Source organism: Elephas maximus, chromosome 3 (genome assembly GCF_024166365.1).
Source record: "Elephas maximus indicus isolate mEleMax1 chromosome 3, mEleMax1 primary haplotype, whole genome shotgun sequence".
NCBI classification, from domain to species: Eukaryota; Metazoa; Chordata; class Mammalia; order Proboscidea; family Elephantidae; genus Elephas; species Elephas maximus.
This window is the reverse complement of record NC_064821.1, coordinates 63,151,457-63,169,130: the sequence shown is the minus strand read 5'-3', so window position 1 is coordinate 63,169,130 and position 17,674 is coordinate 63,151,457. Positions and strand designations below refer to the sequence as shown.

General features: G+C 51.2%; 1 protein-coding gene across 2 annotated transcripts in view; it reads right to left on the bottom strand.

Annotated features, from left to right (window-relative positions):
- Nucleotides 1–17,674, bottom strand: part of EPHB2 (EPH receptor B2) — a 228,142-nt gene that overhangs the window by 142,375 nt on the left and 68,093 nt on the right. For both annotated transcript variants that reach the window (XM_049878222.1, XM_049878223.1), the window contains exon 2: nucleotides 2,865–2,929. In XM_049878222.1, the coding sequence (XP_049734179.1) occupies nucleotides 2,865–2,929 (65 nt within the window). The remainder of the gene's footprint in view (nucleotides 1–2,864; nucleotides 2,930–17,674) is intronic.

Sequence of the window (17,674 nt, the reverse complement as noted above, 5' to 3'; positions counted from 1 at the left end):
ATCAATCTGATGGGAAGGGGCACAGGCCCTACTCTTGGTACCCCCTAGTCAACACAGGAGACACGGCCCTTACTGTCAAGGGTTCATTAATCTGATGACGGAGTGTCCTGCTCCCGGGAAGCTCCCACCTGGAAGGGAAAACTGGGAGAACCCTGCCGTTAGGGAGCTCTTTTGATGAGAGAAGAAATAGCTTTGTGCTTGGGGGGCTACGTGTCTGGTGGGGAAACAGAACTTCTGCCCTGTGGAAGCTGGAACACAGTCCTCGCTCTTCGGGACTCCCAGTCTGATGGAGGAGACTAGCCTCTGCTCTCCAGGACTCCCAGTCTGATGGGGGAAGACAGTACCCACCCTATCGAACTCCCAGGGTGATGGGGAACACAGGGCCCTTCCCATAGAGTAGCTCTGCTCTGGGGCTTTAGCCTGCTAAGGTTTCCTCCGAGAGCTGGCAGGCTCTCTGGTACCTGGAGGGAGACCTCCCGAACTCCCTGCCTGTGGAAGGTGCTCCAGCCTGGGCTCTCACAGACCTGCTGAGAGTCCCCAGGTGTCATTGCTGGAGAGGGTTGGGCCAGGCTGTGGGAGACTGGGAAGAGGAAGACACACAGCCTGTGTTCTCTCCTCGCGCCCTCATGGGTCGAGCTCATTCCCCCTGCTGAGCCTTTGCCCATACTTTGGCACCCTCCTGGAGCACCCTCTTTGCTCTTCTCAGTCTGTCCTTCTGGAATCACTTGTAGTGGGCTTTCCCTCAGGCCTCTTGGTGTTCGCATTCAGTGACTCTCCCTTGGGCCTTGGGGTCAATCTGCCGGGTGTGTGACGGGTTCACTCAGTCCACTTGGTCTGGTCTCTCAGTGAGACTGAAAGCTTGCTGTGGGTGCAAACTTTCCCTCCTTCTCCATGTCCTCCTTGAGCTGGCTGCCCTTAGGGTCAACCCAAAGGAGTCCCAACACCAGAGCCTCCCTCCCACTCGAGCCAGGTCCAGGGCTGGGTACTGGGACGGGGTCTCATTTCTTTGTCATGATTATTGCACGTGGGATATATGATCATCCCCATTTTACAGGTGAGGGAGTAGAGACCAGAGAAGTGATGCCACTTGACCCAGGTCATACAGGCCCAGCCCCATTCATGTGCTGCCTTAAACACAAGGTCCCAACAGTGCACCAGGAGACCGGAGTTCTAGTCCCAGTTCTGCTAGCTCGATGTGTGGCCTTGGGCACGTCACCATCCCTCTCTGGGCTTCTGTCTCCAAAACTGCCAATGTGGCGGGGGCGGGGGGGGGGAGGTGCGGAGAGCAGGTGGTGGGAGAGGTTCACCCTCAAGTGGGTGTTCTTTGTCCTTTTGCCTCTCTGGGCCAGGTCTGCTGGGATGGAGCGGTGGCTGCTGGCGGGGAGGGATGGCTGCTCTGAAGGATGAGTGCATGCGGGGAAGGGGAAGCAGAGCTAGAGCCTGCTGGCTTGGCCTCTTCAATGGCGGTTCTGGAGCTCCCTACAATGCATTTGATTTTTTATATTTTTTTGGTGGCACCATGTGACAAAGTCAGCCCCTTGTTACAACCGCTGCTCTTCTTCAGAACTTAATTAGAGCACTTAATTAGAGCACTCTGCCTTTCTCCCCTCTCTCTAATTAACATGCGGAGGCCCTGCAGCCTAAACACCCCAAATAATTGCGTCCGGGGGCCCTGAAGCCCAGCCTGGCCTCATTACTGGCAGGGTGGGGCTATGGGCCCAGCCGCCTTCGCAGATGGAAAATTGGTGACAAGAAAGAGCCACAGAAAGAGACCTGACCCTAGGGCCCTGCCTATTGAGAGCACAGGCCTGGTGGTGATGGTGGTGGGGGGGCTGGTATGCAGCTCCCAGAAGCAGCAGCTGAGTCCCAGTGGAGGAGCTGGGTGGGAGGAGGGGAGGATGGGTTGTGGGAGTCCGGAGCCCTCCCCAGAGGCCAGGGGCATGAGGAAAGAATGACACTGAAACTGATGATAATGATGATAGTGACAGGTACAGCTACTCTTTACTGGGGGGTCTACTCTATGTCAGGCATTGTGCTAGACACTTTGCAGAAAAACCTCACGACAGCCCTGTGCAGAACACATTATTATTTCCAGTTTACAGAGGGGAACACTGAGGCTCAGAGAGGTCCAGGAACTGGCCGGAAGTCACATAGCTTGTTAGTGGCAGAGTTAGGACAGAATGTCAGGAGTGTCTGATCTCACGGCCTGTGTGCAGGTGCAGGGCTGGGTGTTGTAGGGAGAAAGAGGAATCTCAAATTGTGTCTGATATTGTCCTCTGGGAGCTCACAGCCCAGGCAAGTGTTCAGACAACCAGACCCAAGAAAGTGTGAGCTGAGCCCTGGGAGTCAGATCCTCGTGTTATGGGAACCCAAAATGGGGGCAGAGAGGACTCAGTCACAGCTGTGGATACAAACCTGAGCCCCATCACTAACTAGCTATAGGTTCCTGGACAGGTAGCTGGCTACACCACTTTGAGCCTCAGCTTTCACATCTATGAAATGGAGGCAATTCCTCTCCATAGGATTGGAGATGATGTGACTACAGGTGCTTGATACAGTACCCAACACACAGTGGCTGCACAGGAAATGGCAGCTCACTTTCCTCATCTGTAAAATGGGGGCAGCGCAGGTGCTTACTTTTCAGCCTCAATCCGAGGGTGCCATGGGATAAAGACGGAGAGCAGCCAGTATGTTGTCTTGGTAAATGACACTCCATCAATGGTAGGGGACCAGGGGGGTGGGGCAGTGAGAGGCCTGGCTCTGGGCCCTGAAGAAGCAAAAGGGGCTGGAATGTGAGGGGCATCCAGGGCCCTGCAACAGAGCCCCGAGAAGGACCAAGCAGAACTTGGGGGCTATGGACTCACCCCTGATGGAGGATGCACGATCCAGCCCAGCTCGGCCGTCGCCGTGGTGGAGTCCATCAGTGTTTCTGTGGGGAGAGCAAAGGGTCACTGGCCAGCCCCACCTGCTGGTTCTGTCAATCACTCTGCCATGATCCCCCCACGGTCCTTCTTTACATAGCCCCGCCCACTTCCCTGGCCCCAGTCCTCTGGCCTTAATCCTTAAGGCTGCTCCCACGCTAGGCCTCCCTTTCTGCTCTATAATCCCACCTACTCCCATGTCACAGCCAATCATCTGACTTTATTCCTCTAGGCTCCACTGCTCTAGACCCACCTCCCACCGCTCCACCCCTAGTTCCACCCGTCCCTCAGTCAGTCATGTCCCACCTCCGCATGTTCTGCCCCTTCCCTCCTTTTCCTGTGGAGGGAGGTTTTAAGCTGGGATCTCCTGGGTGGGCTTGAAATGGTCCACTATGTTTTTTACCAGTTCCGTGGAGTCAGCTCTGACTCATGGTGGCTCCACGGGTGTCAGAGTGAAACTGCGCTCCGTGGGGTGTTCAATAGCTGGTTTTTTGGAAGTGGATCACCAAGCCTCTCTTCTGAGGCACCTCTGGAAGGATTTGAACCTCCAATCTTTCGGTTAGCCGCCGAGTACATTAACTGGGGACTCTGGGCCCACCAGGAAACTCTTGAAATTTTTTTTCTTTTTTTTTAAATTGTGCTTCAGATGAAAGTTCACAGTTCAAATTAGTTTCCCATACAAAAATTTATACACATATTGTTTTGTGACACTAATTGCAATCCCTATAATGTGACAGCACACTCCCCCTTTCCACCCTGGGTTTCCCATGCCCATCCAACCAGCTCCTGTGCCTTTCTGCCTTTGCTTCCGCCTCTGGGCAGGAGCCCCCCATTTGGTCTCATGTTTCTGCTTGAACTAAGAAGCACAGTCTTCGCGAGTATTATTTTATGTTTTACAGTCCAGTCTAATCTCTGTCTGAAGTGTGGGCATTGGGAAGTTTTCGTTCTGGGTTAACAGAGAGCCTGGGGGCCATGGCTTCCAGAGTTTCTCCAGTCTCAGTCAGACCATTAAGTCTGGAATTTGAGTTCTGCATCACAGTTTTCTCCTGCTCTGTCACGGACTCTCTGTTGTGTTCCTGATCAGGGCGGTCATTGGTAGCAGGGCACCATCTAGTTCTTCCTGTCTCAGGCTGATGGAGTCTCTGGTTTATGTGGCCCTTTTGACTCCTGGGCTAATATCTTCCTTGGGTTTTTGGTGTTCTTCATTCTTCTTTGCTCCAAGTGGGTTGGGACCAATTGATGTATCTTAGATGGCTGCTCTCAAGCTTTTAAGACCCAAGACGCCACTCATCAAAGTAGGATGCAGAATATTTTCTTAATAAACTTTGAAACTCTTAAAATTTTATGGCAAACTTTGGGTATCTGTGTGCTTTTCGGCTTGCATCAAATTCTGAAAAACAGTAGCACTGTCCCTAGAGGGGCCACCCTTCCATCCAGCTGGCCCAGGAACCTGGAGTCCTCCATTGGGTCCCCATTCCTGGGACCTTCTTCCAGGGCTCAGCTGACTCTGCCCCCTGAGTAGGGCCCTGGGGAAGACGGGTGTTGAGTGTGAGCTCTGGCCCCAGTGTGGCTAGGCCCCTGGGGGTTTGGGAGACTCAGACCAGCTTCTTGGACCAGCCAGGGTCCACTGACCTCCCCTCAGTTCTGGTGGCTGGAAGGAAGGGACAAGTGGACGTACAGGGTCAGGGGGATGCCATTCACTGCCCAGTCAGGCTCAGGGTCCCTTCTTCCTTCTACCCTTTCCCTGCTACAGGGGCTTCAAAACATTTTTTGAATCGAATTGCATTGCATGAAAAGGACTTAAATCTATCCCTTTCAAGAAAATATTCAACATATCCAACAAATTTGTTCATTCAACAAATACATCCTATCCTGATGCCCATTACGTACCAGGCACTATGCTGAGCACCCTGAGGGAGAAAACGGTGAATAGCAAAACCCTACTACTGAGCAATTCACAGGCTGGTAGTGGAAATGAGGTATGAATACAAATAACTATGGGAGAAGTGGAAACCCTGGTGGTATAGTGGTTGAGTGCTACGGCTGCTAACCAAAAGGCCGGCAGTTCTAACCCATCAGGTGCTCCTTGGAAACTCTATGGGGCAGTTCTACTCTGTCCTATAGGGTTGCTCTGAGTTGGAATAGACTTGACGGCAACAAGTTTGGTTTTTCTGGGGTTATGGGAAAAGTAGGCAGAGAAGTTTGGACTTGCTCCCACAGGGCAGGTGATGCATGAAAGCAGGCACAGAGACTTAGAAGGTCATACCTGGACAGGACCTTCCACACCACGCAGCTCAGGGAGAGCAGAAGAGAGGCGTTCTGTGCCAGGGCAGACATCACTAATCAATCCCTCCACTCTGTGGCCATACAACGCTTCTCAGTACTGGGCTCCGGAAAACTAATTCTGATTTGAGATGCTACTCCTGGTTCAGCCCAACCGCTTCATTTTGGAGATAAAGCAACTGAGGCACAGTGAGGAGAAATTACTTCCTAAAGATCACATGGGAGTTGGCGGCAGAAAGGGAGCTCCAGGTCTCCTGCCTCCAGTCCTGTAAACTTCTAGGTATTTTAAAAGAGTTTGATGGCCTGGGCTGAATGAACTACGGTGATGAGAGTGGGGCAGGGTGCCCAATGCCCAGGCTGCTGTGAAGGTCCATAGGGGGGCTACCAACACTTGACCTAGGGCAGGGGCAGTGGGGATAGAGGGCGGATGGGAGGAAGCATTGGACCAGGGGCAACCCCAGTCAGACCTGTGATCTGACAAGAGGATGTGAGGCTTCCCCAGGACCGCCTGTGGCTCGTGTTTGTGGTCACTGTGTCCCTTTGCACTGGGGGCCGGGACAGGGGTGTGTGTGCCAGGGACAGTGGAGCCCAATGCCAAGGGCATCTTTTTGATGGCAAATTGGAGGGAAGTTCTATTATGCTGCTTTGGAGCTGAAAAAAGGGGTCCTTTTCACACTTGGAATGCTACAGATTTTTCTTCCTGGAGAGAACAAGGGATGAACTTTTAACCTGTTTTCTCTCATTGGCCTCAGCCAGAGATGTGCCAAGCCGGGCTCTCTGCCTGGGCTCGAGAAACAGCTGCTGGGAGCTGCGTGGAACAAGGGAGAGGGGAGACTCTGCTTGGGAGGAGAAAAGGATCCGTGGGGGAGAAAGCCCGCCAAGCAGGAGGCCCCACCCCTTGGCTGGACTCCTGGGCTGACCCAGAGGCCAAGCACTAGAGGATTCCATGGTCCAGAGAAGGACATCCTCATTGTACAAATGGAAACACGGGCCCAGAGAAGGCAGAGGACTTACCAAAAGTCATACAGTAAATGCTGGGCCTTACACCTTCGGCTCGCAAGAAGCTCAGGCTGGGGGTTCCACTACCCGCCTCTATCTTCCACCATATCTGGCCATGTTCATTAGGAATTCATGGCCCAAACACACGCTGGGTAGGGAACAAGAAGGGGAAGATCTCAGGACTGGAAGTAAAGGGACTGGCTGGTTCACACTCCAGTTAACCAGTTACCATTGAGTCAATTCCGACTCATGGCGACCCCAGGTGGGTGAGAGTAGAACTGTGCACCATAGAGTTTTCAACGGCTGATTTTTTAGAAGTAGATCACCAGGCTTTTCTTCTGAGGCATCTCTGGGTGGACCTAAACCTCTCATTTTTTGGTTAGCAGCCAAGTTCATTGACTACTTGCACCACTCAAGGACCCCTGGCTCACAGAAAGGAAGGGGCTAAGAGGAAATGAGCAGTCTGCAGATGGCCTTGGAAAGATGGGGCTCCTCTGCCCCTTCTCACCATGCCAGTCCTGGGCTCTGCCTAGAAACTGGGCAGTGAGAGCTGTTATCCCTCTGGGCTACGGTAGGTGAGAACACATGTGTTCTCTCTCCTCAAATTCCCCTTGGCCTTATGCTTTCAAATTTTGACGCTTTTCTCTACTTACTGGCTGCAAAAAAGGCAGATTAGCAGAGCAGGTGGACCAGGGGCTGGGATGTGGGAAACCCAGTTGCTATTGAGTTGATTCTGGTGCACAGCAACCCCATGTGTGTCAGAAATAGAACTGTTTCATATGGTTTTCAATGGCAGATTTTTTGGAAGTAGGTTGCCAGGCCTTTCTTCTGAGGTGCCTCTGAAGAGACTTGAACCTACAACCTTCTGGGTAGCAGCCAAGTGTGTTAATTGTTTGCATCATCTGGGGGCTCCTGAGAAACCTTGATTCTAACTCAAGCCCTGTCATCTACTTGCCTTGAAACCTCAGACAGGTAATCTTTCTAAGCCTCAGTTTTCTCATCTGGAAATGGCCATATTACTACCTTCCAAGTGTGGATGTGAGGACTAATTGAGACGTGAAGTGTATTAGCTTGGGGCCCAGCGCAAAGTAGAGCCTCAGGAAGTGGCAATTATTACTTTCAGATCGAGCGTGGTGCTTGCTTGCCGACCCAGGGCCTGCACACACGCCATTTCCTTTGGGCTCATTAGGTGGCCCCTGAAAGTGAAGAGGCTCCAGCTTAGGCCACCCGGCTCCCCCAGCCTGTAGATCACGCCTGCCAACATCTGACAAACATCAGACTCTGCACTCGAAGGCTGCAGGCCCCCAAGGAGCCCTTCCCGGTCCATCTGAAGCTGCTTTCCTGGTATGCCCTGAGTTTCTTCTTTGTTCTTCTCAAACCAAGCACAGAAGTCAAGTTAAGTTCCCCGGGGAAAGTGGAGTTAGTATTTCTTGCTTCAGGGACCTGGGTGGGTTCAGGAAGCCAAGACTTGTTTCCACGATCAGCACTTCCTTCCTCATCTCCATGACACCCCAGATATCTCCCCTCTAATCCTATCACCCTGAAAATCTATAAAGAGGGAGAACGCATGTGCACTGACCCTTTATTAGGAACCAGATGATCTTACCAACATTCTCACAACAATGCCAAGAGGTAGTTGATATTGTCCCATTTCAGAGATGGGAAAACTGAGGCTTCCAAAGGCTCAGTAACTTACCCAAAGTCACACAGCTACTCCATTCACAGGCTGTGCTCCAGCTGCAGATTGTTCCTTCTGACCTTCTCCCCCTCCTGCCCTGCCCTAATTCTCCTCATTTGCGAAGTCTCAACTCAGGTCACCTCCTCTGCAAAGTCCTCCTGAATCCACACAGCCCCCACAGCTCTGATAATGTAGCCAGTTGCTGGTGTTTCTAGATGTCCTGGCATGCAGATGCCCTGGGTGGTAACTGTTCCTGTTTGCCATTCTCTTCCAATGATCTGTGGTCCCCTGAAGGGCAGGCGTTGGGTCCTGGTTCTGGGGCCCCCAAGGGCCAGCACAAAGCTTGGCACATAGTAGGTCTTCAGCCAAAGGATGAATTCCCCCTGGTCTGCAGGACTTGAATGCATGCAACCTGTCTGCTCCACCAAGGCTACCCAAGCTAGAGCCTTTCATGTAGTCAACATTCAGCTCGTACTACCATTTAGTTATTACTTTTCTTCCATTTGAGTCTTCTTTCTTGTGAAGTACATTTTTTTAAAGAGGAAAAAGTAATCATTATTATAAATGGAGAACCAATATCGCTTGCCATGAAAAGATGGGAAATACAAACACAAGACAATTAAAAATGTTCGCCTGCGACTATCTTTTAATAATAATGAACTATCATTTCACTTCCCACATTTTGGGAGCCACCAGGCTCCACTGAGCTGCCTCTGATGTGCTGAGATGTCCCCAACCCCATCCCCACTGTGACAGTGACAATCCCTCATGCAGGGGAAGCTATTGTCACTGTACATAGATAATTAATCACCATACGATATGACAAATGCTGCTAGGAGATGGGCAAGGGGTACCGTGGATTATGGCAACTGGGTGTGGAAGGCGAGGAAGAGGATCCTAAGTTTAGGGAAGGCATCTTGGAGGCAGTGACACTCAAATGAAGGCTTAAAGAATGAATTAGGAGGGGGTCAATGAGGGGTGAGAGCATTCTAGGCAGTGGGGACCTCGTGGTCAAAGGCAGGTCGTTGTGGTTAGCTGCCATCCAGTCGGCTCTGACTCACGGCAACTCCAAGTGTGCAGAGTAGAACTGCTCCATAGGATTTTCAAGGCTGTGGTCTTTCAGAAGCAGATCACCAGGCCTGTCTTCCGAGGTTCTCTGGGTGGGTCCCAATGGCCAACTTTTCAGCTAGTAGTTGAGTGCTTAGCTGTTTGTGCCACCCAGGGACTCCTGGGCCGAGGCATGGTGAGGAGCAATAGTATGGCTTATGGGATTAAGTAGTGGGTGAAGGGTGGGGTGGGGAGTGGTGAGAGGGGAGAGCTGAGCCTGCAAAGGGTAAGCAGTGGTCGCTCATGAAAGGCTGGCAGCTGTCCCAGTCCCCCTTGGTGGGCCATGCCTCTTTGCCCACTTTGTTGCCAGCCTCCCTGGTACCACTTACCTGTGCCCTGCCTAACAGTGTCACTCCACCTGCCTCTGGGGCCACCGCTACAGCCAGCCCTCTGGAAGTGTCTAGTTCCCAGGTCCTGGCTGCCCTAAAAGTGCCCATTAAAAAAATCCCAGTGGACAGATGAGGAAACCCAGGCCACACAGATTCTCAGCCTCCAAGCGAAGGCCCGACTGGGGCCTCCAGCCAGGCCAAGCAGCTTCCTCAGTGAGAAAACAGGACTCGGGCTGTGGGAGCGGCTTTGGCCCCAGCCCCGCTGCACTGGCACCCCCTCTCCTTTCTGGAGACTGCACAGAAGAAAGCAATCAGGGGGCCCTGTTGCATGGGCTGGGGAGGCCGCCAGCCCCTCTGGCTACGTGTGAATGAGCAGTGTGCATTTCAGAAATATTTGAGCTAAAAGGGGAGACACACTGAAGTCGTTAGTGTTGGCTGACAGGAAAGTGGCTGTGCAGGGCCCATGCAGACACTACCACCGCCCCTTGCTATCAGGATGGGCCATGTGGTTGCCCCTGCTCCTCACACCTCTCCTCTGGTCAGCTCTGCCTGACCCGCTTTTGGGCCAGAACTCCTTTTTTTTTTTTTCCTATGTGTGTGCACTCCTGACAGTATGTGAGCGCTCCAAAGCATGAGGAGAGAATTCTTACTCAGCATCTATTATGTGGCAGGTTTTGGGGCTGGGCTCTCTAAACGTCATTTCGGGCCATGACAACCTGTAAATACTGTTGTTTTTAGTTATTGTCGAGTTGATTCCGATCCAAAGTGACCCCATGTGACAGAGTACAACTGCCCCATAGGGTTTACTTGGCTATAGTATTGACAGAAATAGACTGCCAGGTCTTTTGCCTGCGGAGCCGCTGGGTACTGACAACCTTTCTGTTAGCAGCCAAGCCCTTCCCCATATGTGCCACCAGGGCTCCCTGTACGTAATGTTATTATCCCCATTTTACAGATGAGAAAATTGAGACCAGAGAGGCAAAACAATCTGCACAAGGGCACACAGGCAGGAAGGACTGAGATTTGAATGCACATTTGTCTTATTTCTTATCTGTGTTATTTTTAGTGCCACAGCTATAGCCTTACAAAACAGACAACACAAAATAAAATAAAAAATCACCATGGCTTGTGTGTGTGTGCTTATTCTGTCTCTCTGTGTAGGCCTGGAGGACAGGAGGAGAGGGAGCCAAGGGCAGCAGGGAGATGGGGCACAGACTGACCAGGCTAGAACTTTGTCTCTGACACTTCGTAGTGTGACTGCAGGCAAACCAATTTTTTTCTCGGCCTCAATTGCTGCATCCACAAAATGGGTTATTGTAAGAATTAAAGTGACACCATGTAAGTGAGTCCTATTGATCTGATATCTCCCAGGACCTTCATTCCAGGGATAGGGAAGGCTAGTTTACTGTCTGTTCTGCCCCCTGGACTAGAGCTCTGTGTCTGTCTGGTTCACCATTGTATCCCCAGAACTGGACTTGGCACATAGTAGGTGCATTTAGTCTCCACACAGCAACCGGGTGATCTTTCTAAAGCTCATGTCTAAGTGTGTCTTAGCTGAGCTTAATATCCTTCAGGGCTCCCACTGCCTGTGGGATCAAGTCCAGTGCCTCAGTGAAGCATTCAAGGCCCTGCTGAGTGTACCGGCTCCATTACTTTCCAGCCGCTTTCTTTGTCCTGCCACCCTATATTTCCTTCTGCTTGCAAAAGTCAGTATGTTTCCTTGAGTCTTGGTGGCTTGACCCTTCCAGATTTTTCTGCCTGGAATGCCTGGCCCTTCTTGCTTTGCTAGCCTGACTAACTTCTCTTTCAAGACTTGGCTCAAAGTCCCCTTCTTCCTGGCAGTCATCTCTGATCACCCCTCTCTCTGGCTGGCTTAAGTAACAAGGTCACGGTCATTCAGTGAACATATACTCCATCTAATGTGTGCCAGGCCCTGTGCTGGGAGCTGCAGATGCAGAAACAGACCAGCAGGGTCCTTTCCCTCAAGGAGTTCCAGACAGTGCAACATGTGAACATACTGCAGGGAGAGGCAGGGTGAGACGGCTGGTCCAGGTTGGAAGCCAGGAAACCCTAAGGAAGAAGGGATTCGCTTTGACCAGGGAATCAGGAAAGGCGTCTCAGAAGAGGCGGCATTTGAGCTGGGAGAAGAGGGGAAGGGCGTACCACACAGAAGGCACAGCAGAACAAAAGGTGCAGAGGAAGGAAATTTTAGGGGCAGTTTGGGCAACAGTAAAAGCAGCTGACTAGTTCTCAGTGGTAAGCTCTGGGATAAGTGTTTAGCATTCATTGTTTCATTTCATCATAACTGTTTATAAAGTAGATACTTTGTTATCCCCTTTACAGTTGGAAAAACTAAAGTTTGAATAGGTTGTTCAAAGTTTCCATGGCCAGAGAGAGGTGTAGCTGTGTCCGTCTGACACTAAAGCCCATGATCTTAACCACTGCACCATGCTGGAGCTTCTGTCCCATGTGGTTGGAGCAAAACATTTCATGGAAGGTTATGGTAAGACCAGGATGAAGCCAGAATGTGTAGGCCTCGGCTGTGCAGCTAAGGAGTTTGGATCTTGTCCCATAGGCAATGGGGAGCCATGGACGATTCCTGAGGAAGGTAGTGGCATGCTTGTCCTGAGAATTGTTGGGCCACAGAATGGTCTGGCAGAAGAAATTAAGCCAGAGCTGGGAGCTAGCTGGGGATTCAAGCTGAAGATGGACGGGTTCGATCTCCTCCTGGGGGTCTCTGTCCCCAGCCTGGCCAGCGGCTCACATTCCAGGCAGCAAATCAGCCTGGCGGGTGACCCAAGCAGCAGATGCCACACTGGACCTTTCCCAGCAGCTTGTGCTGTTCCCTTCCCAAGGCTAGTGGGGCTGAGGTGACTTGAACCCAGGCCCATCCACTATACCACGGCCTAGGTGAGATGCCAGCCAGAGTCTGGGGCCTGACCTGGCCAATCAACAGCTGGGAGTCAGAGCACTCTTTCCACGTCCTAGAGTAGGAATTCCAAAAGGAGGCAACAGTCAGGAATCAGAAGACAAAGTGCAAGGCCACTGACAAGCTGGGTGACTTGGAAAAGTCACTTCACCTTTCTGAGCCTCAGTTTCATCATCTCTAAAACGGGCATGACAAAATCCTTGATCTGAGCACCTCACAGGGTTGCTCTGAGGACCCAAGGAGGCGTTAGGTGCAAAGGGTTTTCATAACTTACAGAGGCTTGTCCACACAAAGGCAATGGTGACAATCGCTGACATTGTGAAGACTGACTATGGGCAAAGACTTAATCAACATTGTCTCATTGACATCCCAGATCAACTTTATGAGGAAACCGAGGCTCGGAGAGACCAAGGGCTCAACCAAGGCCAAGCCTATGCATCCAGTAAAGGGAAGGGCAGCATCTGACCCCCTTGGTCTGATCCCAGAAGCCACCAAGCTAAATCCTTCTAGCACACCCTGCAAAACTGGGACAGCTATCCCCATTGTACAGATGTGGAAACTGAGCCCAGATAAGCTAAGAGACTTGCCCAAAGTCACACTGCTGGAAAGAACCAGAGCTGGGGCTGGAACCCAGGTCAGCTTGAATGGGTTTCCTGAGGCCTCTCCTCTGAAACCACAGTGAGAATCGGAGCCTGACAGGGCTTCAGGTCTACCGGCCAAAGTGAGTCCACCAGCAAGGTGAGTGGAGTCAGGGTACTGATGCCAGAGAGGCCTGGGTGGCTCCCAGAAGCCTGGATATTCTAAAGTGAAACTAGCCAACAGGCAGCATGTTGTTTTTCCAGCTTGGCCCCCTGCTCGGCCCTCAGTCTCATGGAAAGGGGACCCAGATAATGTGAAATCCTTCTGCCGAGGTCTCTCGCAGCACATACTCTTCCTTGTCCTCCTGCCGCTCGGAGGCCCTGCTCTGCCTGCCTCGGTTGCCTGTCTGGAGTCTGCTCATGTTTTCTCAGGCCGGGGCGGAGGGGTTCCCGCGACGCTGGCTCCTCCATTCTGTCCCCGCCTGCCTGCCTCTGGCCTGGGCATCCGCCAGCGCCGGCCGCCCCGGCGGAAACCCAATCCTCAGGGCCAGCCGGGCTGCTTGCTAACAGCGGGCTGCATTGTGCGGCCAGGGCTTCAGGAGAGTTTGGATTCGCTGCTTGGGGACCCACTTAACCTCCGCAAAGGACAGGATGATGGATGGGGGTCTGGGAAGGGGTTGCTAGGGGTGGGGTGGGCGGTAAATGAACACCAGGGCTCTTGATGGGGAAGGAAAGAAGGGAGGCAGGGACGGGAACAGCCCTGTATCAAAAAGAGAGCCTTTAGTTCTCACGACAGCCCCGGGGACGCCTGTGACTAGTCTCAGTTTAGACACAAGGTAACTGAAGCTCTGAGAGGTTAGGTGACTTGCCCAAGGTCACACAGCGAGTCAGAAATGGAATCCAGGCCTATTGCCTCTAGCCTCTTGCAGTCAGCATTTGCCCAGTGATTTTTAATTTTCAAAGCCCACTGGAGCCCTGGTGGCACAGTGGTTAAGAGCTTGGCTGCTAATCAAAAGGTTGGCAGTTTGAATCTACCAGCCACTCCTTGGAAAGCCTATGGGGTAGTTCTACCTTGTCCTATAGGGTCACTATGAGTCAGAATCAACTCGACAGCAATGGTTTGGTTGGATTAAGCCCATTAAGGCTTTAAGAATTAAAAATCACTGGGCACATGCTGACCCCAAGAGGCAGCCTTGTACATAGGGAAGGTTGGAGGCAATAGGCCTGGGTTCCATTTCTGACTCGCTGTGTGACTTTGGGCAAGTCACTAACCTCTCGGAGCTTCGGTTTCCTTGTGCCTAAACTGAGACCAGTCACAGGTGTCCTCGGGGCTGTCACAAGAACTAAAGGATCTCTTATGTGTACAGGGCCATTCCTGTCCCTGCCTCCCTTCTTTCCCTCCTCCATCAAGAGCCCTGGTGTTCATTTACCGCCCACCCAGACCCTAGCAACCCCTTCCCAGACCCCCATCCATCATCCTGTCCTTTGCAGAGGTTAAGCAGGTCCCCAAGCCCTTTTACTTAAATAGGAGCCCTGGTGGCGTAGTGGTTAAAAGTGTTTGGCTGCTAACTTAAATGTCGGTGGGTCAAACCCACCAGTTGCTCTGCAGGAGAAAGATGAGGCAGTCTGCTTCTGTAAAGATTACAGCCTTGGAATCCCTATGGGGCAGTTCTACTCTGTCCTATAGAGTAGCTAGGAGTTGGAATTGACTTGATGGTAATAGTTTTTTTTTTTTTTTTTGCTTTTTACTTAAATGATTCCACAGACCTTGACACACTCCAGTAAGCCAGTAATAAAAATATCATAATGTCAGCTAGCTTTTACTGAGCACCTACTATGTGCCAAATACCTTTCTCCATCGTCTCATGAGAGCCTAACAGTTATCCAGTGGGGCAGGAATAATTGTCACGGCCATTTTAAAGAAAAGGAGAGGGAAGTGCAGAGGAGTAGTCACTTAACAAGGTGTGGCAGAGCTGGGACCCCGCTCAGGTTGGCTAAGGGAGTCAGGAGGCCTGGACCCCTAGTTGTTTACAGAGGCATCCCTACTGAGTGGTTGCTAAATATCTGGCCATCTCCCCTCTGTCCACTGCACAAAGCTCCCACTCTGTGATGTTGCACTCAAGGTGTTGTTCCTTATTCCTGCAAAGCTCCTTGCCCCTTGACCTGCCTAGGACACACAAACACACCCTTTAAGCTCTGTCTCAAATGTTGCCTCCTCTGAGAAGCCTTTCCCGATGACCCTGGCACCTGGACTCCCATAGACCTATGTCTGTCTCCCATCATAACATTTGTTATCCTGCCCTGAAATTGCCTTTTATACATCAGTCTCTCAACTGCACTGTAAGTGCCTTGTGGGCAGGGTTGTCTGGTTCACCGTGGTAGCCCAGTAGCTTCTCTCTTAAAACCACCCCAAGTCCCACACCACATCCCCAGTTACTCAGGCCTATTGCTATGAGTCAAAATTAACTTCATGACATTGAACTCTAACAACTCAGACCTCACATGGTCTTTCCTGTTTACACCATCAGTCTGGGTGTCTGGGTTTTTCCTTCAGGAGATATGGTCACTGGTATCATGATGGCTGCATACACTATATAATTCACTGAGTGCTTCCTTTGTGTCAGCCACTGCACTGAGTTGTCACATATATTATTTCCTTTAATGCTTACAACCATGATGTGATAGAATTATTACTGCCCCCATTTACCCATCCATCCAATCCATCCATCCAATCCATCCATCCATCCATCGATCCGTCCATCCATCCATCCATCCATCCATCCATCCATCCATCCATCCATCCATCCATCCATCCATCCATCCACCCACGCATCCATCCATCCATCCATCTATCCATTCACCCTCTCACTTACCTCATCCGTCTGTCCACTATTCCACTTCCCCAATAATCCACCATCCATTCATCCACCCACTCACATATCCAGCATCCCACTTAGGTATCTATCCATCCATCTTCCCATTAACCAGCCTCCCTTTGCCCTTCCCTCCCTCCTTTTCCTTTGACAGGTGGGGGAAAATGGGGTTCAGAGAGGTTAACCAACCTGTCCAATGTCACACAGCTAGTAAGTGGCAGATTCAAGAGTTGAACCAGGTACTCTTTTAACTACTCTGCTGTGTGGCCTCTCTCTTTCTCACTTTTTTTTTTAACTGTCCTGTTGCATGTAGGTGTGCTATTATAAGTTGCCCCAAATCCTTTTTCAATGTGAGTGGAGTGTAAATTGCAAACAATAAGACACAGGCCATTATAAGTCTAAGCTGGGTCTGTGAGGTTGAAGTCAATTAGCAAGCCTGCTGCAGGACCTGCTGAGACTGGATCTATTTGCCTAATTGGCACTAGTTTCCCCCAGTGATGGACGATTAACTCAAATCCCAGAACCCAGGCCACCCCTCTGCTTCTGGACAAGATGTCAGACATTTAGCCACATAAAAATTTTACTCCTTCATTCACCCATTGACCCACATACCCATCCATCGGTCCATCCACCCACCCATCCACCCACCCGTCCACCCACCCACCAGTCCACCCATCCATCCGTCCACCCATCCGTCTGTCCATCCATCCACCTTTCTAACCATCCAATCCTTGCAATCTCCATGAAACTATCCTGGCATCCACTAACCTACCCATCTACCTATTCACCCACCTCCACACCTATCTACCCACCTTTCCATCTGTAGATTCACTTATCCAACAATCCATACACCCCATCCATCCATGTTCCTCCCATCCTCACACCCTTTCATCCACTGAACCACCCAATCTAAGCAACCATTTACAAAACCATTCTACCATCTGCCATCCATCCATCCACCCACTCATTCTTCCAGTCACCCTCTCACTTACTCCATCCATCTGTTTACCTTTCCACTCACCCAATAACCCACCATTCATTCTTCCACTCACACATACATCTAGCAGCTCACTTAGTATCATTCATCTAATGATCTGTCTTCTCACTGAACCAACCTCCCTTCCTCCTTTGCCTCTTCCTTCTTCCCTCTTTTCCTTTCTTCTTTCCAATTTGCTATTCCCTGCCCACTCATTTATCCATCCATTCACCGCAATCACTTATACATCTATATATCCACTACCATCTATCCATCCATTCCTCTCATCCAGCTAGCCTGAATTTACTGAACACCTACTATGTGCCAGGCCCATGCTAGGTACTGAAGAATCAATAATAGATACTGTCTCTGACTTCGAGGAACTTGCTGAATTGGAGTAAACCCTAAACATTTAATGGCCTCCACCCTAGCCAAGGCCACCAGTGCCCTAAAAACATCTAAAGGCTAGATCCCAACCCCCAAGGACTTTCCAGGCTCAACATTCGACTCTCAGATTTGGCTCCTTCTTTAGGCAGGTATCTCAGGTTCTGTCCTGCTCTCTCCAAATCTTCCTCCAGACAGCCCATTTCACCGGGGCTCCACTTGGCCTGTTGACCTGGCTTCCCACCTCACACTGGGCATGGATGTGGCCCAAGTCCATCCTCTCTCCTCCCCACCCCTCTAGGGCCTAGTGAATGTGAACTTCAGCATGGGCTCAGCTCCATTCTCATCAGGGCCCCCTGTTACACAGTCTGAATGGGGAGTCCCAGACATAAACAGACATAATCTCATAGCAAAGGAGGGCCCTTAACCCTGCTTGGGGATCAGAAGAGGGTTTCCAAACGGCGATCCTCACTCGAACCCCAGATACTGAGTGAGAAATAGGCAAAAGGAAGGAGGGGAAAGGGGAAGAACACAGAAGGGGAAATTGTGTTCCAGGCAGAGGGAACAGCTTCCACAACGGCTGGGAGGAGCGAATGAGCATGGTCACTTCTAAGAGC